Consider the following 27609-nt stretch of genomic DNA (forward strand, 5'->3'; position numbering starts at 1 on the left):
AATTAGTGGCTGCTATAGGGACACTCCTATCAGACCTTGGCCACAGAGCACACCATCGACTTCTCCTGAACAGCTTTAATTCCTGAGTAAGAGGTGGCAGGTTCACACATTTGCTTTCTAGAGGCTGTTGGCTGCCTCCAGGCCTCGCTCCTGGAAGTATCTGTGGGGGACCTGTGGGCGGCAGGTCTGAGGGCCCTGGCTGAGGAAGTAGGAGGTGATCGTTCCAGGTCGTTCAGGATCCTCCTCAGCTGCTGAGTCCTCCCTGTGGGGGAAGGAACGACACTGGCCACTTGCCATGGGACTGGGTGACACACCATGGCCTCCCTCCCTCTCCTCTTCCTCCTCAACAGGCTCGGGACACGAACCACGTGACACCTTCGGCTTCCTTTTCCAAGATGGCCTGGGCTGTGCTCCAGCTGAACCGAACAAACTGGGGGAAGCCAAACACGGGGTCCACGTGTTTCCTCAGCCAGGCTTTCGTCTTGGGGTCTAGAGGGAGAGAAGTAATGATGACAGCACCTGAGTGGTAGGCGACAGCCACATGCCACCTTCATCCTCAGCTTCTTCACTTTGTTGTTGTTGAGACAGTTTCACTATGTAGACCAGGCTGGCCATCCACCTGCCTCTGCCTCCAGAGTGCTGGGGTTAAGAGTATATGTCTTTGGCTTTTTGAGCACCAAGACATCCCTGTGTCTTAAGTGCCTTTCTGTCCCAGGTCCTTGGCACAGGCAGGTGTGGTCTGTCCCCCAAGCCCCATTCTGTGTCTCACTAGTGCTGTTTTGGAAGTATTTCTTAGACAACTCCCTAAACCACAAGGATAACAGTCATCAAATTGATTTTTTTGTTTGGGGCAAATGTCCAGGTTAGCCCCAAACTTGTGATCCTCCCACTCCTGCTTCGATGATAAGGAAGAACTATCATGCCAGCTTAACCCTTTCTTTTCCTTTTTTAATTTTGTGGTGGGATGGAACTCAGGGTCTTGTGCATGACGGGCACATATTCTACCACTGAGATGTGTAACCAGCCTCAAGTTGCTGAATCCTCACATCAGCCCAAGTCTGGCCACGTGTGTTTGGGGAGCAAGTATGTGCGTACATTCCTTTCTACAATGAAGGAGACTTAAGTCTCAATACGGAAAGAGTATGAAATGAATCTGTGGCCCACACGCCTTTCGTTTGTTTTTTCTCTCTCTTTTTTTTTTTTTTTTTTTTTTTTTTTGGTTTTTCGAGACAGGGTTTCTCTGTGTAGCTTTGCGCTTTTCCTGGAACTCTCTCTGTAGCCCAGGCTGGCCTTGAAATCACAGAGATCCGCCTGGCTCTGCCTCCTGAGTGCTGGGATTAAAGGCGTGCGCCACCACCACTGCCTCATTTTTGTTTTTTTTTTAAGATTTATTTATCTATCTATTTATCTATTTATCTATCTATCTATCTATCTATCTATCTATCTATCTATCTATTTATTTATTTATTATGTATACAGCATGTATGACTGCAGGCCAGAAGAGGGCACCAGATCTCATTATGGATGGTTATTTATTTATTTACTTACTTACTTACTTACTTATTTATTTATTTATTTATTTATTTATTTATTTATTTATTTATTATGTATACAGCATGTATGACTGCAGGCCAGAAGAGGGCACCAGATCTCATTATGGATGGTTATTTATTTATTTATTTATTTACTTACTTACTTACTTACTTATTTATTTATTTATTTATTTATTATATATACAGCATGTATGACTGCAGGCCAGAAGAGGGCACCAGATCTCATTACAGATGGTTGTGAACCACCATGTGGTAGCTGAGAATTGAACTCAGGTCCTCTGGAAGAGCAGTCAGTGCTCTTAACCTCTGAGCCACCTCTCCAGCCCCATTGCCTTGTTTTAATTTTTTTTTCTTCTCGTTTTTAAATATTTATTTTAAAATGTATGCATATGTGTGTCTCTGTGTGTATGAGTGCAGGTGTCCCTGGAGGCCGTTGGCTCCACTGGAGCTGGAGTTACAGGCAGTTGTGAGCTGCTTTATGTGGGTGCTGGGAACTGAACTCTGGTCCTCTGCAAGAGCAGCATGTGCTCTTAGCCACTGATCCATCTCTCTAGACCTCATTTTGTTTTTTGAAAATATCTCCTTTTATTTTACATATGTGTACCATGTGTTTTGCAGGCACCAGACATGCACACGGTGCTCAGACATACATGCTGGCAAAACACCCATATATATAAAATAGAATTTTGTTTTGTCTTTTGAGACAGGGTCTCCAAATAGCCCTAGCTATTGTGGAGCTTGCTACGTAGACCAGGATGGCCTCAAACTCACAGAGAGCCTCATGCCTCTGCCTCCAGAGTGTTATAAAAGACTTTTTAAACCTCAATGACGGGTTGGGGATTTAGCTCAGTGGTAGAGAGTTTGCCTAGCAAGTGCAAGGCCTTAATGACAAGAACACCCTCAGCTCACCATTGGGATAGCCTGAGCCATAATCAGAGTCCAGATCCTGTACACGCTCCACAAACTGCCAGCTCTTTACAGCCTGGTCTCTAGCCACCTGCAGGCAAGACAGTAGGTTAGTGTCTCCTTCCTCAGGAGACTCTTGCCTGTCCCTACACAAGGGAGATGCTGGGAATGGGCCCTGGACAGCAGCACGCTAACCTTGGCGAAGATGCTGGCAGCACTGACCACGGGGAACAGGGAGTCTGCTTTGGCCTTGACTGTTACCTCCACCCCTGGAAAGCGTTGCTGCAGTCGAGCTTGGTACGTCTCTGGCATGCCCACAGTGTCCACAAATACCTGCCATGGTGATAGAAACATGGGGAAGAAATGTAGCCATTTAACAAACAGCAGGATAAAGAACTATGAAACATGTAGTCTCCTACTCTACTAAGGACTGAACCCAGGGTCTCACACACACTACACAAACACTACCACTAAGCTACCAGCCCAATATTGATTAATCTTATGTGTATGAGTATTTTGTCTGCATATATGTCTGTGAACCATGTGTGTGCCTGGTGCCTGAAAGAGGCCAGAAGAGGTCTGATCCCCTGGAACTGGAGTCATAGACAGTTGTAAGCCCCCATTCAGTGCTGGAAACTGAGGCTGGATCCTCTGGAGGAGCAAACAGTTCTCATTAACTGCTGAGCCATCTCTCCAGGCCCCAGATTTCTTACTTACTATAAAATGCAGGGGGCCGGGGCTGGAGAGATGGCTCACTGGCTGCTCTTCCAAAGATTCTGAGTTCAATTCCCAGCAACCACATGGTGGCTCACAACCATCTGTAATGAGATCTGGTGCCCTCTTCTGGCCTGCAGGCACACATGCAGGCAGAACACTGTATATATAATAAATAAATAAATCTTAAAAAAAAAAATGCAGGGGGCCAAGGAAACGGCTTAGCAGGCAAGGTGCTTGCACTCCATTCTGATCTCAGAGCCTCAGTCCCTACATGGTAACAAGAGAAAGCTGACTCTGCAACTACCCTGACTCCCCATGCATGCCATGCCATGCATGTGTCTGCACTCACGCACACACCACAAACAAATGTTTGGGGTTATTTGTTTTTGAGACAGGGTCTCACTTTGTAGCCCTGCTAGTCTGCACCTCATTATGCAGGATAGCCTAGCTTCAAACTCAGAGATCTGCCTGCCTCAGATTAAAGGCAGGTGCTTCCCTATGTGTAGCACGAATTGTTAGAAGGTCTTGTTAATAAAAACAAATCTAGGCTGGGTATTGGGGTGAACGCTGGAAGATCAGAGAAGCAGAACAAGCCACAGCTTCTTCACTTGCCAATTCCTCAGCTGATCCTGTTTCCTCAGACTGGATGTCTCTCAGCTGAATTTTTGTTGCTCAAAAGCCTGAAAACTTAATCAGGCTCTAGTTTCTCATCCTCACGCCTTATGCACCTTTTCTGCTTCCTGTCATCACTTCCTGGGATTAAAGGCTCTTGTTACCATGCCTAGCTGTTTCCAGTGTGGCTTTGAACTCACAGAGATCCAGGCGTATCTCTGCCTCTGGAATGCTAGGATTAAAGGCATGTGCTATCACTGCCTAACCACTATGTTTAATATTGTGGCTATTCTGTTCTCTGACCCCAAATAAGTTTATTAGGATGCATAATATATTGGGGAGCACAATATCACCACACCTATGTTGCATAATATATATTTAAAATATTTTTATTATATATGTATAGGTATTTTGTCTACATGTGTGTCTGTGTATCATTTGCATGCTTGGTGCCTGCAGAGGCCAGAAGAGGGTGTTAGATTCCTTGGAACCAGAGTTACAGTTTTGAGCCACCTGTCAACTGGGTGCTGAGAATTGAACACAGATCTTCTATAAGAGAAGCAAGTGCTCTTAACTGTTGAGCCATCTCTCCAGACCCACAATTTTTAAAAAAATTATTCTATCAGGGTTAATTAAGTACAGCTCCCTGGTAGACTGCCTGCCTCTTAATACGCAAACAGTTCTCTCCGGTTCACCCACAGCACTGGCCAAAACATTGGCCTCAACCTTCCTTTATTACGGTTCCTTATGCTGTGGTGACCCTAACTATAAAATTATTTTGCTGCTACTTTGTAACTGTAACTTTGCTACTGTTATGAATCATAATGTAAGTATTTGATATGCAGGATACCTGATATGACCCCTCAGAGTGTTGTGACCCACAGGTTGAGAACCACTGGCCTCAACAAGCTGTGCTTTCTCTGATCATGCTACAGGCTGAGCACTTGGTGCTCACTGTCATACTAGGGGCTGAGGACAAGGCAGCGAACCCCTACACTAGAATCCTCGCATCTGAGCTGGGGATATGGCTCAGTAGGTAGTGTTTGCCTAGCATACTCTAAGCCTATGTTCCAGCCCCAGGACCACATTCCTAGCTTTGGTGGCAGAGGCCTGTCATCCCAGCACTTGGAAGACAGAGGCAGATATCAGGAGTTCAAGGGATAGCTGCATGTGAGGTTGCTGGACAGGCTGTGGTATGTGATTCCCCTCAAAAACAAACAGGGGCTGGAGAGAGGGCTCAGCAGGTAAGAGCACTTGCTGCTCTCAGAGGACCTGAGTTCAGTTCCAAAACCCACATAGTGGCTCAAAACTATCTGTAACTCCAATTGCAGGAGTTCTGATGCCTTCTGATCTCTATGGGCACCATCCATGCATGTGATATTCATACATACATACATGCATGCAAAACAGCCATACACATAAAATAACTTTTTAAGTTCATTAAATTAAAAAAAAAATTACATTTTACTGGGACTGTCTGCTTTGTGGAAAGCAGAGGAAAGAGGGTCAGCTAAAGGAGAGACCAGTGAGAAATGGATGGGACCCTGGTGTGGGGTGCGCCATGACATAGGGCGGGACTGCGGGACCACTCTGGACCACTGGAGGTGCAGGAGAGGGACGTGGGGCATACACTTAGGGCAGGAATAATCAAAATAAAATCTGGTTCGAATACAGAATTTGCCAACTAAACTTTCCCTGAAGGAAATCTTATTCACTTTTTGTAGTATGTGTGTGTGTACACACACATGCCAGGCTGTGGAAGTCAGAGGACACTGAAGAAGAAAGTTCTCCATCATGTGGATTGAACTCAGATTGCCACGTGTTATCTGCTGAGTCACCTTGACGCTGGAGAGTAACTCAGGTCCTTGAGCCTGCTAGGCATATCCTCTACTGCTGACCCTTACAGTACCATCCATCTTATGTAAGCATGTGCATTAATGTAAGCATGTGCATTGGTGTATGTATGTGCATTGGTGTATATATGTGCATTGGTGTAAGCATGTATATTGGTGTAAGCATATGCATTGGTGTATGCTTGTGCATTGGTATATGTATGTGCATTAATGTATGTATGTGCATCAGTGTGCCAGGTGATGGGTGCGTGTACATTCAAGTGGAAGCTAGAGGTCATAGTCAGGGCTTTTTCCTCAGTTGTTCTTCAAAAGTCACCCTATAGCCAGGCTACAGTAAACAGTCGGGGTGGTGGCACATACCTTTAGTCCCAGCACTAGGGAGGCAGAGGGAGGTGGATCTCTGCAAGCTCAAGGCCAGCCAGAAATATATAGTCAGACCCTTTCTCAAAAACAAACAAACAGGGCTGGAGAGATGGCTCAGAGGTTAAGAGCACTGACTGCTCTTCCAGAGGTCCTGAGTTCAATTCCCAGCAACCACATGGTGGCTCACAGCCACCTAATGAGATCTGGCTCCCTCTTCTGGTCATACATGCTGTATACATAATAAATAAATAAATCTTTAAAAAAAAAAAAAAAAAAAAAAAAAACAAACAAAAACCTCCTGGGATTAAAGGTATGAGCTACAAAGCCAGGACATATTCCACTGATTTTAAAAAAATATTATTTTATTATTTTTTATTTTAATAGGGCTAGAGAAATGGCTCAGAAGTTAAGAGCACTCTTCCAGATGACCTAGGTTTAGTTCCTAGCACCCATATAGTGGCTCACAACTGTTTCCTGCTCCAGGGGATCCCACACCTTCTTCTGGCCTCTGTGGGCACCATGCACTCATGTAATGCACAGACATGCATGTAGGCAAAACACCCATATATGAATAAATATTTTAAAATTAATTTTTTTTAAAGATTTATAGCCAGGCGGTGGTGGCGCACACCTTTAATCCCAGCACTCGGGAGGCATAGACAGGTGAATCTCTGTGAGTTCTGGCCTGCCTGATCTACAAGCGAGATCCAGGAAAGGCACCAAAACTACAGAGAAACCCTGTCCCGAAAAACCAAAAAAAACCAACAACAACAAAAAAGATTTATTTATTCATATATTTTATATATACACCAGAATAAGGAATCTGATCCCATTACAGATGGTTGTGAGCCACCATGTGGGTGCTGGGAATTGAACTCAGGTCCTCTGGAAGAACAATCAATGCCCTTAACCACTGAGTCATCTCTCCATCCCTTAAAATTAATTGTTTGACATTATGTTGGAGGGTATGAACTACCAGTGCATGGAGGTCACAGAATCACTTTGGAACCAGTTCTCCTCCTACCCTGTGGAAGGACCAAACTCAGGAAAGACTGACGGACACACAAGTGCCTCCTTACTAAGCCACCCCAACAGCCCCTAACTCATCTTTTTTTTTTTTTTTAAATAACCAACATGTACTTTAATTTCTTTTAAAAATTTTTATGTGTTGGGGCTGGAGAGATGGCTCAGTGTGGTTAAGAGCACTGGCTGCTCTTCCAAAGGACCTGGGTTCAATTCCCAGCACCCATATGGCAGCTCACAACTGTCTGTGACTCCAGTTCCAGGGGTCCTGACACATGCACATAAAATAAAAAAAAAAACTAAAAATAAAAATAAAAGATTTTTATGTGTATGGGTGTACTGCTTGAGGAGGCCAGAAGAGGTCATGGAATGCCCTGGAACTGGAGTTAGACTGTTCTGAGCCACCCTGTGGGTGCTGGGAATCCAACCCAGGTCCTCTGGAAGAGCAGCCAAAGCTCTAGACTCTCTAGCCCGATTTCCCCCCACCCACCCACCCACCCACACACAGAGTTTTTCTATGTAGCCCTAGCTGTCCTGGCACTCCCTCTGTAGACCAGGCTAGCCTTGAACTCACAGAGATCCACCTGCCTCTGCCTCCCGAGTGCAGGGACTAAAGGTGTGCGCCACCACCACTGCCCAGCTGTTTACTGTAGCCTGGCTCTAGGGTGACTTTTGAACAACTGAGGAAAAGCCCTGACCGTGACATCTGGCTTCCACCTGAATGTATATGTACATATTTTTTTATTTATTTGTTTAATTGATTTATTTACTTATTTGTTTTGAGGCAGTCTCTCACTAAACCTAGATCTTGATTGGCTAGCCAGCAAGACCACAAGATCTTCCCTCATCCCAGTATTGGGATGACAGGTTTGTGTCATTGTGCCTGGCTTTACACTGGGTGCTACTGACCCAAAGCAAGGTCCTTACACTTGTTTTAGACAGGGTCTCACTTTGGATGGCTATCCTGGGACTCAAGAGATCTGCCTGTCTCTGCCTCCTGAGTTCTGGGATGAAAGGTATGCACCATGGCCTTCATACTCACGCTTTTGCAACAGGCATTTACCAACTAAGCCATGGAGGGTCTCCATATATGCCCTGAGTCATATGGAGGGTCTCCATATATGCCCTGAGTGACAATTCTTCCTCCACTACGTCCAGCCTTATTTAAAAAACAAACAAACAAACAAACAAACAAACAAACACAGTTCCAGGTGGTCCAGGCTGACATCAACTCACTCTGTAGCTAAGAGTGGCCTTAAAGTCTTGATCCTCTTGCCTCCACATCCTAAGTGCTACTACCCTGGCTTTATGCAATGCTGGGATGGAAGCCCAGGACTTCATGCACGCTAGGCAAACAATCTACCAACTGAACTACATCCCCAGCTTCAATTTTTTTAAAGCCCCTTTAATCAGAAGGTGACCAAAGGGTTGTGACCCAACAGCTCACCTGGGTGACTTTCACACCCTGATCCAGCGCATACTGTATCAGCCCCGCAGCTGTATCATGGGACAGGGAGTTGAGGTTGTACTTGACCCTGTGGTTAGGGACAGAGCTTAGTCAACACCATCCCAGATGCAGAACCCAGCCAACCTGTGTTGGTTGCTTCCCACCACCCGCCCACGAAGGGGCCCCTCACCGCCCAAGCATGCTGGTAGAGATCAGGTTTGGAGACAGAATGTCCAAAGCCCAACCCACAAAGTCTCCGTCCTCCTCCATTTTCGCAAAGAGCCTCTCCCGCTCGTTCTCCGTCAAGGTCTTCGAGTCTGCGAAGAAAGTTAAAGAAAAGGGGAGCAGCTCGCTGGTTCTTTCGGTTCCTGCTTCCCCCTCCATCTCACCTGCTCTCCTGCACAGACCCCAGAACCCCGAGTGTAGACATTCAGCCCAGGCTTACCTGCCACTTTCAGAGCCTCCAGATCTGACAGGCGGGACAGGGGGCAGTAACAGATGGCGTAGACCATGGGGCCTTGGGAGAGAAATCAGATTTCTGAGAGCAGGGTTCCAACCAGTGAACATCTAAAAGCCGTCTGCCTTGTTCCATCACCACCACGGCCCAAGGACATCCCGCTATCACCCCCGGGTCCCAAGACCGTGCTTAATCCCCACTCCCATTCCCCTGCAACCTACACCCCTGGGGGCGCACCAAGCACCGGGCCCCGGCCCGCTTCATCCACGCCCAGGGCGCACGGGTCCTTGAGGCACACGGCAGGTACAGGTGAGCTCAGGCGACAGCGGCCCGTATTGTCCCTCTCCAGCTCGCTGAGATCCATGCCGTCTCAGCGACAGCCAACAGCTGTAGAAAATAAAACTGCAGGCGCAGGTCCCAGCGCGCGTTTTCCGCGAGTACAGTTGCCGCTCTCGGTGCCGACCAATCGGCGCGCAGGACCCGCCCCCGACGCACCGGCCGGCGTGGTCGTTTACGCACGCGACGCTGTCGCCCCTGCCGTACTCTCTTCTGGGAATTGTAGTCTTTGAGAGCTACCGCTAAGGGCGTGGTTTGTAGTCCAGGGTAGGCGGGGTCACTTTGCAAACTCCGCTCTGTTGCTGCCGGAGCCAGGCCCTCAGTGGCTGGTGTGTAAAGAGAAATAAAGAGAAAATTAAGATGCAGTTCAGTTCAGTTGACTGTTTTTTGTTTGTTTGCTTGAGACGATTTCTGATAAAGCCCGGACTGCCTCCCTCGAAGTTACTACGTGCACTAGGATGACCTTCTACTCATAAGTGGGGTTACCAGTCTACACTCAACTGACATTTTTTGAGACTTAATAGATGAAATATCAGCCGGGCGGTGGTGGCGCACGCCTTTAATCCCAGCACTCAGGAGGCAGAGACAGCCTGGTCTACAGCCTGAATTCCAGGACAGCCAGGGCTACACAGAGAAACCCTGTCTTGAAAAACAAACAAAATAACAAAAGATCAAATATCATTGCACTCTCAGAGGCTTGGTCTCACTGGGTCCTGGTCTGCCACCTGCCATCCAGGTTTGACATCTTGGTCTCCACACATTTTCCCCCCAGCAATTCACTGTGACTCCTTGGCTGGCCTTGAACTTACAGAGGATACATCTGCCTCTGCCTCCCCAGTGCCAACACACTGCACATTCTCCACATAGTCTATGTTCCTAGTACTAAGTGTCCCAGATTCAACAGGGCTCAGGCCTTCTGACTCAGATTTCCCAAAACCCCTCTGTTAACAGCTCTCAAAGACCCTGCTTCCTCCAGGACCTGCTCCATCATACCATCTTATTGAAGCCATGCCTTCTCTACCACTATCACAGATCCGGGCCCCAGCAGATTCCCAGTGAGGGTCTGCACACACCATGCAGCCTTCTTTCTCGCTTCCTTTCCTATCCCTCCTCCCTTCTCCTGCTCTCCGATATCTTGGGAACCCCACATCTCCTACTCCAACCACACTCCTCTACTGTTCTCTTCATCAATGGGATTCTGTCCTTTTGTGTGGAATCTTGTTTCTCATCAAAGTCCCGGTCCATCCTCTGAGTCCCAGTTCCTCTATCGTGTGCCTCTTCCGCACCACCATCTTCTCTTCAGCCCTTTCCTTTTCTTCTTTTGTTTTGAAGACAGGGCTTCGTGTAGCCTGAAATGGCCTGACCTTGCCATGTAGCCAAGGCTGATCTTGAACTCTTGACCCTCCTGCCTCTGTCACGAGCACCTGAGTCACAGGTATGCACCACCAACAGGGCTCACTCCCACCAACATTTCCTGCTTTCTCCCTGGCTTTCAAAAAGGCTCCTGGGTCCAAAGTCAGCTGCCTGCTCCCCCACCAGCCTAAAGCCTCAGACTTTGGGCCCAAGTACTCACCTCAGCCACTACCTCACATCTTGCCTCCCGGCCTCCCCTGGGTCTGCCAGCCAGTCCTCACTGGCTTTCCTGTGCCTCCTCTACTGCTCACCTCTGCTCAGGCCTGCCAGTCGCAGTCCATCGGTTTGCAAGATGAACAGTCCTGTTGCCTGCAGGGCCTCAGCTGTATCAGGTTCTCCCGGTCCATGAACACAGGGACCGGTGCTGTGCCCAGCACCTGACGGCTGCGTTCCTGTTTGCCCAGATCGCAGAAACAACGCCACTTTCCCCACGGGCCTAGGACTGAGTCTTCCACTACTGGAGATGGAGAGTGGACATGAAAACCCAGTTGGGGAAATTAACCCCCATACAGGGGACTTGTCCAGGAAGGGACAAAGATAAGGAACACCTGCTGTCTGAGGACTTTCCTGCCTCTGTGTGGGGTGACTAGGGAGAGCAATCCACCCCTGTCAAGCTGACACACACGTAGGAGCAGCCCACAGCTGCAAACTGACACCTCCAATCCATGCCAGCCTGCTCAGCTGGGAGTATGGACTCTCTGTCCTTCACACCTGACATCCAAAGTTGACTCTTGTCCTAAGGGACTACCCAGCAGGCCCACTGCCGCCTGACTGGAGGGGCTGACAGACGTAAGACAAATGACGTAATTGAAAGTACTTAAAGCCCCTGGTGCTGCGCTAACTTGTAGCAACAAAGTAATTTTTATGCTCAGGAGCAGCTACAACGTTGTTTTTTTGTTTTGTTTTGTTTTTCAGTATAGAGCTAAAGATAAGATTTAACCTAGGGCCTCACACACTCTGGTCAAGTGCTCTATCACCCCCAACCTACACCTTTACAGGACTCTTTTCCTTCCTTTCTTTTCTCCTTTCTTTAAAAAAACAAAACAAAACTAGAGTCTCATGTACTCCAAGCTGGCTTCCAATTCCTTTGGTAGCCAAAGATGACTCAAACTTCAGATCTCCTGACTCCAGCTCTCAAATGCTAGACTGCAGGTGTGGACTGCCACGGTGCATGGATTATGCAGTGTTGGGGAAGGAACTTCATGCATGCTGGGCCAGCGCTTCACCAAGTGAACCACTAGTGCGACCCAACCCTTGTCAGAACTTCCTCCTGTAAGACGAACTCATGAGGGCTGGTGCCTCATACCCTTCCTCAGCAGATCTCCACCAAACAGCAGCCAGCTCTCCCCATTCTCCGCTTAGGCCTTTTGGCCTCTGCACTTGTTCGCTCTTCCTGGGACACTGCCACCCAATCTTTGCAATTTTGCCTCTGCTAGTCATTCCGGCTATATTGGTTACCACCACCTTCACTGCATGGTTTGCTGACTGCTCAAGCTGACTGGCCAGTTTCCTTCTCTGTCTCCACCCTTCCTAGTACTAAGTTTATAGGTTGTTTTTGTCTCCTAGTGCCCATCTCCTGAACAGTGCTGAATCTAAGTGTCCATTACAATTATCAGATGACCAAAGAAGCTGCAGAGCAAAAAGTTCAGTAAAGTGAAACGAAACAAAACAAAAACAACTCACAGATAAGAAACCAACACACTCAGAGAAAAGTGGCCAGTCCCCGAGGACATGGCCTGTGCTGAACTGGGCAGAGTCAGCCCAGGAGGGTCTGTTTGTAGCCAGCTGGCCAAGTAAGGCTTTTGGGGGGACCTTTTTAAAACTTCACTCCCGCCACCGGCTAATTTACCCTTTTCTCGCTGCTGCCTCAGCAGCTCCCAGGTGTCGCCTTTGCCCTCCTGGCCAAAATACTGGTACTCCGGGCTGATCTGAGTAGGGGACACCAGACCCAGGAGCAGTAGAGGAGGCAGCAACAGAGCCAGCCGGCTCCGGGCCATGCCCGGACTCCAACCGACCTCAACGCACTCCGGGGACCCAGGCCCGCGCGGAGCCCACAGCACAGACAATCCCGGCCTCCGCAAGGGCAACCCATCCCACCCCACCCCTTGTGCAAGCGCGTGAACTCGTCTGCGCGCTCCCCCTCTGCAGGCGCAGTGGATCCGACCGCGAGCTGTCCCGCCCACCTCCCCCTGCCCTGCTGCGTGTGGTTTGGGCCGCGAATAAAAAGCTCCCGGGCCTAGGGCTCGCTTGGCTCTGAGATCTCTGTTCCCTGTGTCTTCTCGTGTCTGGTCGTCCGCGTGTCCGGCTCTTGCCCACGCAGGTATGGAAACCTAGGATGCACAGGAATGGGAGCAGTCCCATTGGTGTGGTTCTGGCCCTATCACGACCTCTTTGCTGGCGGTCTTTGTTTTCCATACTCTATGGTGGCCGCCTTTGTCCTTGCGGGTGATGGGGGTGGTGGGGGTGGTGGGGGTGGAGAAAAAATGCCAGAGCCCTGGCTTGCAGGCCTTATCGTCGAGCTCACAGCCCCTCGCTCTTGGCCTCGCCATCCCGTTCTGAAACTAAGGGCTCGCGTCCCTTCCCCCGCGCTTGGGCTGACTCGATAACCCGGGTGGCAGTGGTGACCCCCATCACTCGAGCCCTGTTTAGGGGCCGGGTTTCCTGAGGCCTTGCAGCCCTTGTTCTGGGACGGTGAGTATGAGTGCTGCTGCTTCCACCTCTCGGATCCAGTGTCTGGGCTCGGCCCCAAGAGTGACCTTGGGAGAGCCAGACAAAGGGTCTTTTGCTGCACTGACCAGCCTTGCGTGGATCTCTGCTTTCAGTCATGGCCTCTGGCAACGCGCACATCGGAAAGCCGGCTCCTGACTTCACGGCCACCGCGGTGGTGGACGGCGCCTTCAAGGAAGTCAAGCTTTCCGACTACAGAGGTGAAGCTGCCTGGGGGGACCAGGTGGGGCTAGGTCCCACATGTGAAAGGGCTGGAACTTAACTTCTCAATTCCGTTCTCCTCTTCCGTAGGGAAGTACGTGGTCCTCTTTTTCTACCCGCTGGACTTCACTTTCGTGTGCCCCACGGAGATCATCGCTTTTAGCAACCATGCTGAGGACTTCCGAAAGCTGGGCTGTGAGGTGCTCGGAGTGTCTGTGGACTCTCAGTTCACCCACCTGGCGTGGTATGGGGCTCCGCGGGCGCGCGGGGGAGGGGTGCAGAGAGGATGCAGGAAAGCCCAAACTAGGGGCTGAGCTGTGTCTTCCATTCCTTCATCTTAGAAAGAATGGAAACGATGACACCCAAGCCCTTACAGTGATGACAGTCATTAGCGTTTGGCAGCTAGTTGGAAGGTACAGGAAACTGCAGGTGTTTCGTGGCTTAGTTCTCAGGAGACAGGCGGCCTTGCCCTATTTCATGAAACGGGAAACTCTAGTTCTCAAAAGTGATGGGTTGATAGCAGAACAAGATGATGGTGGGAACTCCCCCCTCCTTTTTTTTTTTTTTTTTTTTTTTTCAGAACTAGGGGTCAGTTCAAGGTCTCATTGTTGCAAGGCAAGTGCCCTCCCATTGAGCTCTGTTTGTCCCTGCTGTTGGCTAATGAGAACTCTAATGTGCTTCTCTGCTGCAAGTTACTGCAGCCCCCAGGCACAAGTGAAGCTACTTGAAGATGAAGCTCTATCTGGGGCCATTCTCTTCCCAGCTGTGCTGCCTCCACCAGGGTGGGGTGGGTGGAGCTCCCAGCCTTGTTTTAAATCTTTATCTCTTGCTTCCAGCACCCCCACTCCAGCCCTTATCACACTGGAGGCCCGTGGGGGAGAATTCTGCTGTGCTGGACATCCTAAGGCCCCAACCTGTCTCTCTCACCCTCAGGATCAACACCCCACGGAAGGAGGGAGGCTTGGGCCCCCTGAACATTCCCCTGCTTGCTGATGTGACTAGAAGCTTGTCCCAGAGTTATGGCGTGTTGAAAACTGATGAGGGCATTGCCTACAGGTACAGCTGGGACCTCAGCCCAGCCCCAGGAGTCCCATCTCAAGGGCTAAAGGGACCACTGTGGCTAATGGGGGTGTGTATGTTTCCTTCCTGGCCCTGGTAGTGGGGGCCTCCAAGTTTCTCACTGTACATCCTCATGTCTTCAGGGGCCTCTTTATCATCGATGCCAAGGGTGTCCTTCGTCAGATCACAGTCAATGACCTACCGGTGGGACGCTCTGTGGATGAGGCTCTCCGCCTAGTCCAGGCCTTTCAGTATACAGATGAGCATGGGGAAGGTAAGTGAATATTCACAAATGGGGAGGCCCTCCTCAGCTCTCTGCCCAGCTTGCAGACATTAACTGTCTGCCTTAGCATCTTTGTGGATGGATGTTAAAGCCCCGTACAAGGGCTGAAGGATGGCGAGAGCACTTACTGCTTTTCCAGAGGACCAGGGTTGGATTCCCAGCACCCATGTGCTCATAGGCATCTATTACTCAGTCTCGGGGCATCTGATGCTCCCTTCTGGCCACCTCCTGCACCAAGCACACACATAGTGCACAGATAAACATGTATACAGGCAAAACAAACATATATATAATTTTTTTTTAAAGCCCCATACAAAATCCAGTTCTCTGCCTGCAAGGAGTGTCTAGGATGGGGCGGGGATTAGTATACATAGTATAAGAAGGTGAAGAGGGGGCTGGAGAGATGGCTCAGAGGTTAAGAGCACTGATTGCTCTTCCAGAGGTCCTGAGTTCAATTCCCAGCACCCACATGGTGGCTCACAACCATCTGTAATGAGATCTGGCACCCTCTTCTGTATACATAATAAATAAATAAATCTTTAAAAAAAAAAAAAAAAAAAAAAAAAAAAGAAGGTGAAGAGTTGGGAGCTGGTGGAGGTCTACAGAAGGCATTTGAGCTAGGTGTGCTAGGTCATGCCTGTCGTCCTAACGCTTGAAAGACTGAGACAGGATTGAAGCTAGCCTATGATACAGAATGAGACTTTTTCTTAAACAAAACAAAAACAAAAAGGTAAAAGAAACAGAAAAAAGTATATAGTGCATTAACAGGCTTTTCTACAGGATTTCAAGCTGGGAATTTGACTTAGTTGGTAGAGTGCTTGCCTGGCATTCACAAAGCCCTGAGTTCAATACCAGTGACAGACTCAAACTGGACATGAGGTATATACCTGTAATCCCAACACTTGGGAAGCTAAAGAAGAAAGATCAGAGTTTCAGGGTCATCTTTAGCTACCTAGTGAATTCAAGGCCAGCCTAAACTGCATGAGCACCTACCTCAAAAAGAAAAAAAAAATGGTATTTGAAAAGTGTCCCAAGTTAATCTTAGCTGGGTTAGAGTTACTCCCTCCATATATATATTTAAGAAAAGGTCTCAGTATGTATTCATATTGGCCTGGAGCTAGTTATGTCAACCAGTCTGGCCTTAAACTCAGAAATCTGCCTGCCTCTGCCTCCCCAGTGCTGGCATTAAAGGCACAAGATACCATACCTGCTTTAAAAAATTGTTTGTGCGTGAGTTCGTGTGTGTGAGGACTCAGGAGCATTCATTCAGTCTGAGGATTCCTGGAGACAGAATCAACTGAGTCAGCGAGGTGGGAAGTGGCTACGGCTTGTTTCCTCTGACCTTTCAGCATTTACCCCAATATCTGGCACCAGGTTTTTGTTATAAGACTATTTAGAGCTGGACGGTGGTGGTGCACGGCACGCCTTTAATCCCAGCACTCGGGAGGCAGAGGCAGGCGGATCTCTGTGAGTTCGAGACCAGCCTGGGCTACAGAGCGAGTTCTAGGAAAGGCTCCAAAGCTACACAGAGAAACCTTGTCTCGGAAAAACAAAAACAAAAAAAAAGAGCATTTGGGATTTGTGTGCAGATGTGTATGCATACTAGTGATCAAAGCCTCAAACATACTAGACAGTGCTCTTTCACTGAGCTGTACATCAGTCCAATCATAGCACCTCGTCGTCATATGGATGGGACAACTGACCCAGGTACAAAGCTTAGTAAGGGTAAGGCTGATAGAGTGAGTGAGTTGAAGGTTGAAGGAGAGGGGCATGGAGACATAGGCCTATAATCTCAGCACTTTGGAGGTGAAGCAGGAGGCCAGCTTGGGCTACAGAGTGAGACACTATTTTAAAATAAAAGGGCTAAGTGTGGTGGCACATGCCTGTAGGGCAGCAGAGGAAGGAGGATCAGTGCACGTTTGAGGCCAGCTTGATCTATGGAGAAAGTTGTAGACCAGCCAGAGTCCCCTTTAAAAAAAAAAAAAAAAAAAAAAAGACAACTGAGCTCCAGCTAGGTGTAGAACACCTGCGTGGTTTGCAAAAGGTCCAGGGATCAAACTCCATTACTTCAGCAGATAATAAAAAGAAAGAATTAGCAGCTGAGTGTGGTGATATACATCTGTGATCCCAGTAGTCAGCTGAGACAGGGCTGCCATGGGGTCAAGGCTGAAAAAAAAGTGCAGGACAAACAGAACAATAGAACAGAAAAATGTCAACTGGAAACCTGTCTGGACAAGGGCTTCTGGCCACGTGCAGCCTGGAACCCTGGCCCTTAGCTGCCAGCCTGTCTCTGTGCAGCCTAGGCTCTTGCGTGGCCGGTTTGTCCCTGACCTCTGGTGGAGCGGGGCCTCACGTGTTCACCCTTTTGTGTTTTTCTAGTCTGTCCTGCTGGCTGGAAGCCCGGCAGTGACACCATCAAGCCCAATGTGGATGACAGCAAGGAATACTTCTCCAAACACAACTGAGATGGCTTACATCAGTGAGCCTGAATTCTTGGATCTCGCCCCCACCTGGATGTCCTGTGCTGGCCAGAAAAGGCTAGATCTTCCTCCACGTTCTGTGGAGGGGCTGGAAGCTGGGCCAAGGCTTTCTCCTTCCCCACCCGGAACCTGGTGAATAGTGACCCCTGCACTGAGCCCACTCAGCTGGGCACAGGTCTATAGGAAACCAATAAAGTATTAGGGACAGTGGAAGGCTGTGTTGGTCTGCTGTTTAGCTGTTGACTACAAGCCCATCTTCACACTCTAGCCTGTGCAACTGACTCTGCAATTACTCCTACTCACCACAAGGTGGAGGCATTACCACATTCACTGCTTAGTACTCAGTTACTCCATGACCTGAGAGTGGAGAAACATTGAAACCTGTCTTTAAAAAAAACAACAACCAATAATAGGGCTGGAGAGATGGTTTAGCAGTTAAGAGCACTTGCTGCTCTTGCAGAGAACCCGGGTTCCATTTCCAGTACCTACATGGTGGTTTACAACCTTCCTTAACTCCATTCCAACCCTGTCTTCTAGTCCTCCAGCACAGGCATGCACATGCGTGCTTGTAGGCAGAAAATACACAGGCATAAAACAACACATCTTCTCAAACAATCACAACAGTGGTGGGCAGTTTACTTGTCCTGGAACCCGCCTCTGTAGACCAGTGCCCACATCTTGCCATCAGCCATAAAAATGCTACCTAACATCTGTGGTGGTCACTGGGTCTCCTCATTGGATGGTAATAAAAACTAAAATCAGATCACCATTCAGTTCAAGTATGTGAAGTCTAGGCTCTGACCCATTTCCATGTAAGATTTAGAGCCGGAGAGTGAGGCCAAGGTTCTGAGATCCAGCAGTGGGTATTGCTGGGAAGAGTATTTGCTTCCTGAGGTCAAGGGGTGAGGAGGGGTAGACTGGGAGACGGATGTTTCAGAGATTCCACTGAGCTGTATGTACGTCAGTCGCTGCTGTTCTGAGTTCCACTTTCATGTCACAAAACAAGGATGATCTGGTTGTTTTTATTATGTTTTTATTATGTTTATTATGTTATGTTCTCAAATGATACTTCAGCCTCAGCTGAGATTTTACACGTATATCTGAGTGTCTGCATTTGTCAATTCACTTCTGGAATTTTTTTGTTGTTTTCAAGGCAGGGTTTCTCTGTGTGGCCCTGGCTGTTCTGGAACTCGCTCTAGACCAGGCTGGCCTCAAACTCAGAGATCTGCCTGCCTCTGCCTCCTGAGTGCTGGAATTAAAGGCGTGTGCCACCATCGCCTGCCCCCCTTGGAATTTACCCCCCTCTTTTTCCACTCATGCTAGGGATGGAATCCAGGACCTCTTGAATGCCGTGTGCACACTCTACAACAGAGCCACACACTCAGCTACTCCCTGGAATGTAATGTGTCCTCAAAGCCCCTGCTTGGGCCTCCATTGACCTCATCCTCCCTACTGTGGTTCATCTCATTTCAGGTGCACTCTTGGGGTTCTTCAGATCCTCTTGCTTTGGCCACGAGAACAATCCAGTGCAGTCCTTCCCTCTGTCCCCAAGCTGTTTGCTCAGGGCCCCTTCGATGCCCAAGTCTGTTGCAAAGTTAACAGTGCATTCTGTAGATCAGTCTGCTCCCCCCCCCCCCCCCCCCCCGCCCCAGCAGGCACACTTGGAGTTGATAAGCTTCTTCCTAGTTCTCATCGCCATATTCAAATGTTTGCTTTCATTTTTATTTTATTTTATTGGTATTTTGAGACAGGGTTTCCTTGTGTAGCTCTGGCTGTCCTGGAACTTATTCTGTAGACCAGGCTGGCCTTGAACTCACAAAGATCTGCCTGCCTCTGCCTCCTGAGTGTTGGTATTAAAGGCGTGCCTCACCACTGGGGGGCACTTTCACTTCTAAAAAAATGTGTGTATGTGTGGTTTTGTGTGTATGAGAGTGCAGTGCCCGTGAAGGCCAGAAGAGGGCATTTCATCCCTTGGAGCTCGTGTTACAGGGGTTTGTGAGCCACCTAAGGCGGGTGCAAAGGAGCAAACTTACATGCTCTGGAATAGCAGTGGTACATGACCCAACTGCTGAGCCATCTCTCCAGCCCTTCTTTCTTTTTCCTTGTTTTAAAAAGTATTTGTGTGTGTGCGTGAGCGTATGTGTGTGCATGCACACGGGTATGTAAAGGTGAGTGCTTCTTCTTCTTGGGTCCAGGGATCAGACTAAGGTACTCATGCTTGGCGGCAAGCATGAGTTGATCCATCTCGTCTCACCTACCCCTATTTGCTTTCTCTCTCCCTCTCTCTCTCTCTCTCTCTCTCTCTCTCTCTCTCTCCCCCCCTCCTCCTCTCTCCCTCCCTATCTCTCTATCTCTATCTCTATCTGTAATGTGGTCCAAGCTGTCTCTGAGGGTTTTGTTTGGTTGGGGTCAGGTTCTTTTTCGGTTTTGTTTGGTTTTGTTTTGTTGGAGGTAGGGGATGAGACAGGGTTTCTCTGTGTAGCCCTGGCTGCCCTGGAACTCACTCTGTAGACCAGGCTGGCCTCGAACTCAGAGATCCGCCTTGCTATGTAGCCCAGACTGGCTTGAGGGCCAGCCACTCTACTACTTAATTATTCCTTGGTTCCACCCGAGTAGTTTGGTGTTCTTCTTCACGCTGGGGTCTTCCAGCTTCAAGGCCAGGGAGATCCCACCAGCAACCAGCAGCTTTGAACTTGTCTAGGTGCTGGGGAGCGGCCGGCAGGCACGGAGGCTGTGGCGGCGCCCAGCGGCCCAAACAACTGCCCGGACAGGACCAGACCTGGCAGAGCACAGCTTCTGGCCTGGCGTACGGGAGGGGACACCGGCAGGCGGGCGCCGCCCTTCCTGGCGGGAGCTGCCCTGACGGCGTCCGAAAGACACCGAGGCCGCAGTTAGGCTCCTCCGGGGTCAGATCCGATGGAGGGGGCGTGGGCGCGGCCGGGCTCCGGCGCCAGCCTGTTGAAAGCCGCTCGGGTGGCTCCCGGGGCGCAGGGGAGCGCAGCCCTCCCGCCGCGGGCGCCCTGGACCCGGGCCTGGGGCTTTCCGCGCCCGGAGAGCCGCCTGCCCGGGAAAATCCCGGCCCCCTTCCCGGCGCCGCGGCCCTGCCCGGCAGAGCGGGGGGAGGGGATTCCCGGAATCTGCCCGGAGACCGCGCTGACGTCACTGAGCAGAATAGGCCCATATATGGGCAGCGCTTCCGCAGCGTCAGCGGGGAAAGCCCCGGCGCGCCGAGCGAGCGGGGCGGGGCTTACACATTCCGCGTTCTGTCCCGGGCGGCTTCTTCCCGGCCGCTGCCCCCTGCCCAGCGTCGGGTGCCAGGACTCGGGATGAGAGGTCTGGGTGCTTGTACTGGGCCCTAAGATACCTGAAAGGAGCGAGCTCCACGGGCTGGGGGCAGCCCGATCTCCTCCCGCCACCCGCCCAGCTTGGAAGAAAAAGACCACAGAAATTAATAAAGACCATTTTTTTTTTTACTTAAATAGATTCAATAAAAAGTCAAACACACACACAAACACATCTCAAAATAGACTCTAGACACGAAGTGCGTGTTTCTTCTCCACAGTACTGTGCAGAGGGGGAGGGCAGGGGGCGGAGGTCCCTCCCTAGTGTCCCGGCAGGCTGAGTACCAGGCGGCGGGGCCAGCTCCGCCGCGATAGCCCCCTTCTCCCTCCCTGTTAAATACACAAATATATTATATTCAATATGAATTCGGTCTCTTCCCAGAAAAAAAAAAAAAACATACAAAATACGCTGGAAGGGGAGCCATGTAAACGTCGGGGTGGAAGGACTGGGCGCAGGCGGGCGAGCCGGAGTCCAGTGTGTATGCGGCGCCCAGGCCTCGGGGCGGGTGCCCGTCGCCTGCCCCCCTCACCCCAGTGGGGGGCGAGCGCCCAGCCTTCCAGGCGGGGGGTGTCCGTACGGAGCGAGGGGGGCGCTCAGAAGGCGTGTCCTTTGACCCCCAGCAGCAGCTGGCAGCCGTTGCTGACGTGGGTCATGACCTTCTGCTTGAGCTGGGCCACTTGCTCCCGTAGGAGGCCCGCGGTACTCGACAGCCCCGCGTTCTCAGCCTTGAGTGTCTTCACCTTGTCCTCCAGGCGCGCGATGCGCTCCAGCTTCCGCTTCCGGCACTTGGTGGCCGCCAGCCTGTTCCGCAGCCGCTTTCGCTCCACTTTGATGCGCTCCTGGTCTTCCATGTTGATGGGGGACACCGGCGGCGTGGCGTCGCGGCTGCGTGCCTCTGGCACGGTCTGCGGTTCCTCTTTAAAGGCGGAGGCGCCGCGACCCAAGCCCAGCTGCGCCGGGTGGCCGCCCGCAAAGGGTGGTGCATGTGGGAGGTAGCTGATGGTGGCCGTCGGGTACGAGCTCCCAGTCCCGACAGCGGCCCCGGCGCCTCCAGAGGGTGCAGAGGCTGGGGAATAACTGCTGAGGTTGGTGTAGACGGGAGGCGGCTCTGGACCAGCGTAGACGCCCCCTGGCCCGGCCTGGGGACCCCCGCTGGCGCCCAGGGACACGTTGGGGGGCGTCACGTGGTTCATCTTGTGCAGGTCGTCCAGGGCTTTGACAAAGCCGTCCGCGAAGCCCTCCTGCTCCTCGGTGACGCCGCCTCCTGTACCTCCACTGCTGCCACCCCCACGGGGGTAAAAGTACTGTCCCGGAGGCGTGGGCGTCGTCGTGATCACGCCGTTGCTGTTGGGGACGATCAAACGCTCCAGTTCCGTGGAGGCGAGCTTCAGAGACGCGCCTGTGTCTGATCCCTGACCCGAAAAGTAGCTGCCTGCCCCACTGCCCTCTGGGCCTGGGCCGCGCGCCCCAGGGCCCTTGAGACCCCGATAGGGATCCGCCAGGTTGAGCGCCAAGGTGGGTTTCAGGAGTTTGTAGTCGTGTAGAGACAGACTGCCAGGGGTCCGACCGTATCCCGCCGCTGTGTATGAGTCGTCGTGATAGAAAGGCTGTTCCATTTTCGTGCACATCCGGGCGGTCTGGGAGAGGTCCCCCTGAAGGGCCGCCCTGGGCCTCGCTGCGGCGAGCGGCGGGCTGTCCTCGGCTGCGGCGGGACCCGGTGTCCGGTCGCGCGTCCTCGGCAACTGGAGACGGTCGGCAGCGGCCAGTTGGCAGCTGTGCGTAAAAGCGCTGCCGGGCTTCCGGACCTCGTCTCTCCCTCCGTGGTGCGCCCGCTTTCTCGGCGTCGCTTCCTTCAGTTACCCGCTCCCAGCAGGATCCAAAGCCGGCCCGGCCACCCTCAAGGTCCCCACCGCGCTGCCCCAGCCCCAAGCTTTTATACTGAATTTGTCAGCTGCGGAAGTGCGCCCTGATTGGCCGACACCGGAGCCGGGCCCCCGCGGCCCCCTCCTAGAGCGTGGGGAAGGGGAGGAGGCGGCTCGCGTCACTGTCAGGAAGCGCGTGTCCTTGTAAACAGCGGCCACGAGCCGGGTGGCTCTGCGCGGCTGCAGGGGGAGGGGCTGCAGGGATGGAGCCATTCAAGCAAAGGGATGTTGAGGGACTGAGGCACACAGGGTTAGGACTGCGGGAGTCCACCTAGGTGAATATGAGAGCTTGGTACACAGCAGGTGAGGTAGGGGGTGCCTCGGGATATACCCGGAAAAGTCTCGGGGGACCCGGAGTACCTGTAGCTTGAGAACTGACAATACACTAGAAGACCCCAGCAAGCAGGGTAGGGACAAATCGGGAGGAATTTGTTAACATTTGACCCAGGGATTAACTGGAGGTCCCAGGTACAAAGGGCTTGAAGGACTAGAATTGTCACAGGTGGGAGAAAGGAGTAAGGCAGCGAAGCTCAGGTACATATAGTGTAAGTAATAAGTAGGGGTCCTAGAGGACATAGATGAGTCTGAGGATTCTCCTACAAGTGGGAAGGGATTGTGGGGAGGGCAATGTAGATATGCAGAAGGTGAGCAAGGGTCCTCAGTACACTGTGGTAGAAGAGGTGGAGGATGGGAACATGTCTACCAAAGGTTGGGGTCACTGTGGCTACTTGCAGAATTCTGATGGAGAGTTAGAAGGGTCAGGGCACAGCTTCTGAGCTTTAAGGGCGATGACAGTAGGGTAACTGAGATCTGCCTGAGAAGATGACTCGGAGGATCCCAGAGACAAGGGACTTGGACGAATGGGGCTGTACCTCGTGGGTGGTCCCTGGGCACCTGCATACCCTGTACCCCAAGCCCAAAGCCCTCCCTTAGTCACCCTGGGCTCGCCCGATACCCTGTCAGCTCTTGGAGAGCCGACGGGGCGGGATAGCTGGGGCGCGGTCGCCCAACCCCACTCCCTTCCTTAGAAACAGGCTAGGGAAAGAGAGCCGAGGCAGGAAGTGTGGCAACAGCCCCGAGGGGGAAAGAGCCCGGCCCTGTCTCGTCATTCTGATCATACAGGACGGTGCACCCTGCCCTGGGCCCTGCCAAATTCTGCTCCTGGGAAGAGGAACCCCGGCAAGCGACCCCCAGGAAGCCACAGCCCAGCTACAAACGACTGTCTGCTCCCCCTCATCTAATAATGGTTCAGCCTGCAACCTCCGGCGACTACTAAGCCTGGCAGCCCGAGGACTGTTCCATTGACCCTCTGGAGGGGGATGCAGCCTGGGAGCGGGGCCTCATCACCAAGGCAACAGGCCGGAGTCCGCCGAACTGGATTGGGGGCGGGGCAACCCCCTGAATTTCTCCCCAGCATCCATATTAGGGCACAGGAAGAGGTGGGACCAGTGCAGTCTTGGGGCGGAGAGCAAGGAGCCAGGAACCCAGGGTAGCTGCCAGGTCCCAGGGCGCGCCCGGGCCCCCGGACGGCTAGTCCGGACCAGCCTCGACCGCCACCCCCGGGGGCCCCCCGGCGGCCTGGCCCAGCCCCGCGGAACAGCTCTGGGGCTGAGTCCTGTCCCGCCCGGCCGGCTCGGACCCAGCTTGGCAGGTCCCCGCCTGCCCGCGGGCCTGGGTCGGACTTTGCCCCCGGCCCGTCAGGGCGCGGAGGGGGCGGGATGATGCCTTAAGGCATCCCCGGCGCCTGGGCAGGCTGGTACAGGGCTGCCTCCTCCCCTGGGTATGTGCCCTTCCCTTCTGCCAGAAGGTCTAGGGTCCCCTTTCCCTACCCCATATCTTTGAAGTCTGGTTACTTTTCTTTCCTACTTTGATTTCATTTGGGGGTGAGTGAGGTACCTTCCACTACACAGTACCTAAAAGGAGGTCACCTCCCTTGCTAAGGCGTCTCCCTCATCTGAGGACCTTCTTTCCACTCAAGTCCGAGGGCGAAAACCTCAAAGGGAGAAAATGGAAGAACTCACAGCCCCTTCTCCAGGACGGGCAAGGTGGCATTTAAGTAGCAAGGTTCCCAGTTAGACACGTGGAACTTCCAAGTAGTCTGGGAGCCACCAGAGAAAGGGGTGAGTCCCATCTCTTACTTTTTCCCAGGCTCGGTCTCTGGTAAGATAGGAGGCTTCTTTAGAGAGAAGCTTAAGGACAGGGGTTAAGTAGTAGACTCAGCTCACCTGGTGTGGGACAGCGGAGGAAATCGAGAAGCAAAGAGAAACATCTGTGAAGGGGGAGGGACGTCCTTCAGAGCAGGGGCATTGGAGAAGAAGGCGCTGGGGACATCCCAGGCTTTGGAGGATCCTTGTGACCCTTAAGTGCTCCCTCTCATCTTGCCCTTGCTTGAACAGCTCCCCTCCCCCACCACAGTCTCAAGGGAGATTCCAGAAGCCGCTGAGTCTGCGGGCGTGCTGCCAGGCCTGTGTCTCCTGCCCATGCTAATAACTGCAGCTGACATGTGGCCTGGCCTGAGGGGGTGCTGGCCGCAGCGTTTGGGGGCAGGGCAGGACGGAGGGCAACATGTTGGGAAGCCAACCTGCCTGTCCCACTGGCCAGGAGGCCACACTGACTCACCCATGCCACAGCTGAAGCTGGCTAGGCCAAAGGGAAGTCCTGGAGAGAGGCCAGGTCTACCCAAAGAGGGTCGAAAGGGAAGACAAGAGTGGGTGGCTGGGGGCAAGGAGGCAGGACAAGGGGAGACACCCAGAGAGACAGATGGGGCCAGGTTAGTCTTCTGTAGACATGGAGACTGGGAGATACTTAAGACAGGCAGACAGACTGTCTGAGAAATAGTAATTATTATTTTAATAGCTAACACTTATCTGGCTCTTACCATGGACCAGACACTGTTCTAAAGTGGCTTACATAAAGGTCATTGGCTCCTTCCAATGATCCAGGCAATTGCATGCTGTATGAGTTTCCATTTAACATATGAGAAACTGAGGCACAGGACATGAAGGGCCTTTAATAATGTCTCAGAGCTAGAAGGACTAGAATCGGTATACAGTCTGTATGGAATCAGAGCTGGCTGCCTCCTGAACACTGCTATGCTGTAGGTGGGCATTTATGGAGAACCAGCAACATACAAAGCTCTGGTGGACTTTTTGCAAAGGGTCTATCTGTTTTTCCTCAGTGGGAGAAGTAGAGCTGGGCACAGAAAGGTAATATGGCAACTATGCCAGAGTGGGGTCTTCCTTCCTACTCTTTGTATAGGCGTTTGAGCAACGGGTGGGGAAGAGGCCGACCAGGGAGGGCAGGGCTGGCTAAGCTGGTACAGCCGGTTCCAGGCCCCTACCATTCTCACTCTTGTGGCCTGGGCACCACCTCCTCAAGTCGCCCTGCTGGCGCCAGGCCTGCCCATCGTGGAGGGTGTGACATAGCCCCCTCCCCCACACTGCCTGGGCTGCAGATCAGCACCAGGCTGGCCCAGGTTTCCCCATACCCCAGGGCCTGGACCAGGGGCTACCACTCAGGATAAGGAGGAAGTTCACCCCCACCCACCCACAGTCTCTCTGGGGCTTTTGGCCTTGGCACCAGGGACTTCTCCTTCTTATAAATAGTTTGGTGACCGTTCTCCTCCCTGGCCCCACTGACCGGTGCCAGGGTTGCCACCAGGAAACTGGGCTGGGGGCTGCCTGTGAGTCAGCCAGTGGGCAGGCTGGGGCGGGAGCCCGCAAGTCACAGCACCCAGTCTCCTTGTCCCTGCCCCTGGGTGTGGACTGGTGGCTGGGCCAGAAGAAGCTAAGAATCCGTCCCAGAGGTCTCCATCTTGGAAGACGGCCAGCCACCTCCTTCCCCTATTCTGCGGTTTTAGGGGTCCATTGCCCCTCATCTGGACAGGAAGTTGCTGGGGTTTCTTGGAAATAAGCTCTATCCTCACACTGATTCAACTGGGCCCAGAGGGAGTTTCCCACACAGCTGCCAAAGACTTGGGGGCCTGAGCTCCACGGTGTCCCCTCTAAAAGAGATATCAGTAGAAAACAACTGATCCCGCTTGGCAGGGGAAGCTGGAGACCAGCCGGGAAGTAGGGGTGATGTTGGGAGAGGAAGTGCCAGGATCTCTGGGCCCCACAGAACCTCAGCAAAGGGTGTGTGAGGGGGTGCAAGTGTGGTTGGCCTGTTAGGGCCTGTGTGAGTGCATGAGGCCTGCTCAGGGCTTCTGTCTGCATGTTGGTCCAACCCTGCAGGGGGTGTGGGCCTATTTGTGAGAGTTCAGTTCTGCTTTGTGTGGATGGGGTGAGGGTGAGGTGTGTGTGTGTGTGTGTGTGTGTGTGTGTGTGTGTTCTATCAGATGGGTGATCTATGGCTCAATTCTGGGCATACACATGGCTAACATTTGTATCTGGTTTGTATGTATGAAGCATCTGTGTTTGCATGTGGTATATGGCTAGTCTCTGGGTTTATGTGTGTAACCTGTAACTGCTCACCCCCACCACACACACACACATATAGACCAGCCATGGCTATACATACATTCCAAACACAGACAGGGGCGGGAGGGAGAAGAGGAGGCACACTTCATGTCTGTTTTTGTGGTTTATATGTACCTCTGAGAGAGAAAGAGAAGCCTAGTTGGTCTGTATGGTGTGTGTGTGTGTGTGTGTGTGTGTGTGTGAGAGAGAGAGAGAGAGAGAGAGAGAGAAAGATGTGGTCTGGCTGGCTGTATGTGTACGTGAGAGAGCATGAGCTCTGTGTGGTTCACGAGCAGTCTGTGTCACCAGCTTCTGTCGGGGTTCTCCATGCTCATGTGTTCATAGATGCTGGGCTGTGGCTTGTAGAAACAAGCCTCTGCATTAGGTATTATTGTCTGTCCAGACTGCATTTGAGAATGTGTCTATCTGTACCCTCCTGTGTTAGGGACTGTAGCTGG

The 27609-nt window shown here is 51.8% G+C and overlaps 4 protein-coding genes across 4 annotated transcripts; 1 reads left to right on the forward strand and 3 right to left on the reverse strand.

Moving 5' to 3' along the window:
* Positions 1-99: 99 nt before the first annotated feature.
* Positions 100-9297, reverse strand: Rnaseh2a (ribonuclease H2 subunit A). The gene is made up of 8 exons (XM_059264459.1): positions 9169-9297; positions 8920-8991; positions 8665-8791; positions 8475-8562; positions 2655-2792; positions 2463-2550; positions 366-489; positions 100-262 (listed from the first exon to the last, which is right to left on the reverse strand). The coding sequence occupies exons 1-8, from the start codon at positions 9293-9295 to the stop codon at positions 118-120; spliced, it is 909 nt and encodes a 302-aa protein (XP_059120442.1). The 5' UTR covers positions 9296-9297; the 3' UTR covers positions 100-117.
* Positions 9298-9480: 183 nt separating this feature from the next.
* Positions 9481-12753, reverse strand: Thsd8 (thrombospondin type 1 domain containing 8). The gene is made up of 3 exons (XM_059264469.1): positions 12530-12753; positions 10932-11137; positions 9481-9593 (listed from the first exon to the last, which is right to left on the reverse strand). The coding sequence occupies exons 1-2, from the start codon at positions 12675-12677 to the stop codon at positions 10938-10940; spliced, it is 348 nt and encodes a 115-aa protein (XP_059120452.1). The 5' UTR covers positions 12678-12753; the 3' UTR covers positions 9481-9593; positions 10932-10937.
* Positions 12754-12868: 115 nt separating this feature from the next.
* Prdx2 (peroxiredoxin 2) lies at positions 12869-17643 on the forward strand. The gene is made up of 6 exons (XM_059264464.1): positions 12869-13000; positions 13503-13607; positions 13699-13852; positions 14542-14664; positions 14811-14941; positions 17330-17643. Exons 2-6 carry the CDS (start codon positions 13505-13507, stop codon positions 17413-17415), a joined length of 597 nt encoding a protein of 198 aa, XP_059120447.1. The 5' UTR covers positions 12869-13000; positions 13503-13504; the 3' UTR covers positions 17416-17643.
* Positions 17644-20897: 3254 nt separating this feature from the next.
* On the reverse strand, positions 20898-23531 carry Junb (JunB proto-oncogene, AP-1 transcription factor subunit). The gene has a single exon (XM_059264457.1). It carries the CDS (start codon positions 22398-22400, stop codon positions 21366-21368), a length of 1035 nt encoding a protein of 344 aa, XP_059120440.1. The 5' UTR covers positions 22401-23531; the 3' UTR covers positions 20898-21365.
* Positions 23532-27609: the final 4078 nt, after the last annotated feature.

This window comes from Peromyscus eremicus, chromosome 5, assembly GCF_949786415.1.
Source record: "Peromyscus eremicus chromosome 5, PerEre_H2_v1, whole genome shotgun sequence".
Classification (NCBI taxonomy): domain Eukaryota; kingdom Metazoa; phylum Chordata; class Mammalia; order Rodentia; family Cricetidae; genus Peromyscus; species Peromyscus eremicus.

Excerpts from the sequence above, each read along its gene's own strand:
- Rnaseh2a (XM_059264459.1), bottom strand. The coding sequence starts at position 9,295 with ATGGATCTCAGCGAGCTGGAGAGGGACAATACGGGCCGCTGTCGCCTG. Across the intron at positions 8,563-8,664 it reads TCTACCAGCATGCTTGGGCG|GGTCAAGTACAACCTCAACT; the intron begins GTGAGGGGCCCC and ends CCCTAACCACAG. Across the intron at positions 2,551-2,654 it reads CTGCCAGCATCTTCGCCAAG|GTGGCTAGAGACCAGGCTGT; the intron begins GTTAGCGTGCTG and ends TCTTGCCTGCAG.
- Thsd8 (XM_059264469.1), bottom strand. The coding sequence starts at position 12,677 with ATGGCCCGGAGCCGGCTGGCTCTGTTGCTGCCTCCTCTACTGCTCCTG. Across the intron at positions 11,138-12,529 it reads GAGGCAGCAGCGAGAAAAGG|TAGTGGAAGACTCAGTCCTA; the intron begins GTAAATTAGCCG and ends CTCCATCTCCAG.
- Prdx2 (XM_059264464.1), top strand. The coding sequence starts at position 13,505 with ATGGCCTCTGGCAACGCGCACATCGGAAAGCCGGCTCCTGACTTCACG. Across the intron at positions 13,853-14,541 it reads CAGTTCACCCACCTGGCGTG|GATCAACACCCCACGGAAGG; the intron begins GTATGGGGCTCC and ends TCTCACCCTCAG. Across the intron at positions 14,665-14,810 it reads GATGAGGGCATTGCCTACAG|GGGCCTCTTTATCATCGATG; the intron begins GTACAGCTGGGA and ends TCATGTCTTCAG.
- Junb (XM_059264457.1), bottom strand. The coding sequence starts at position 22,400 with ATGTGCACGAAAATGGAACAGCCTTTCTATCACGACGACTCATACACA.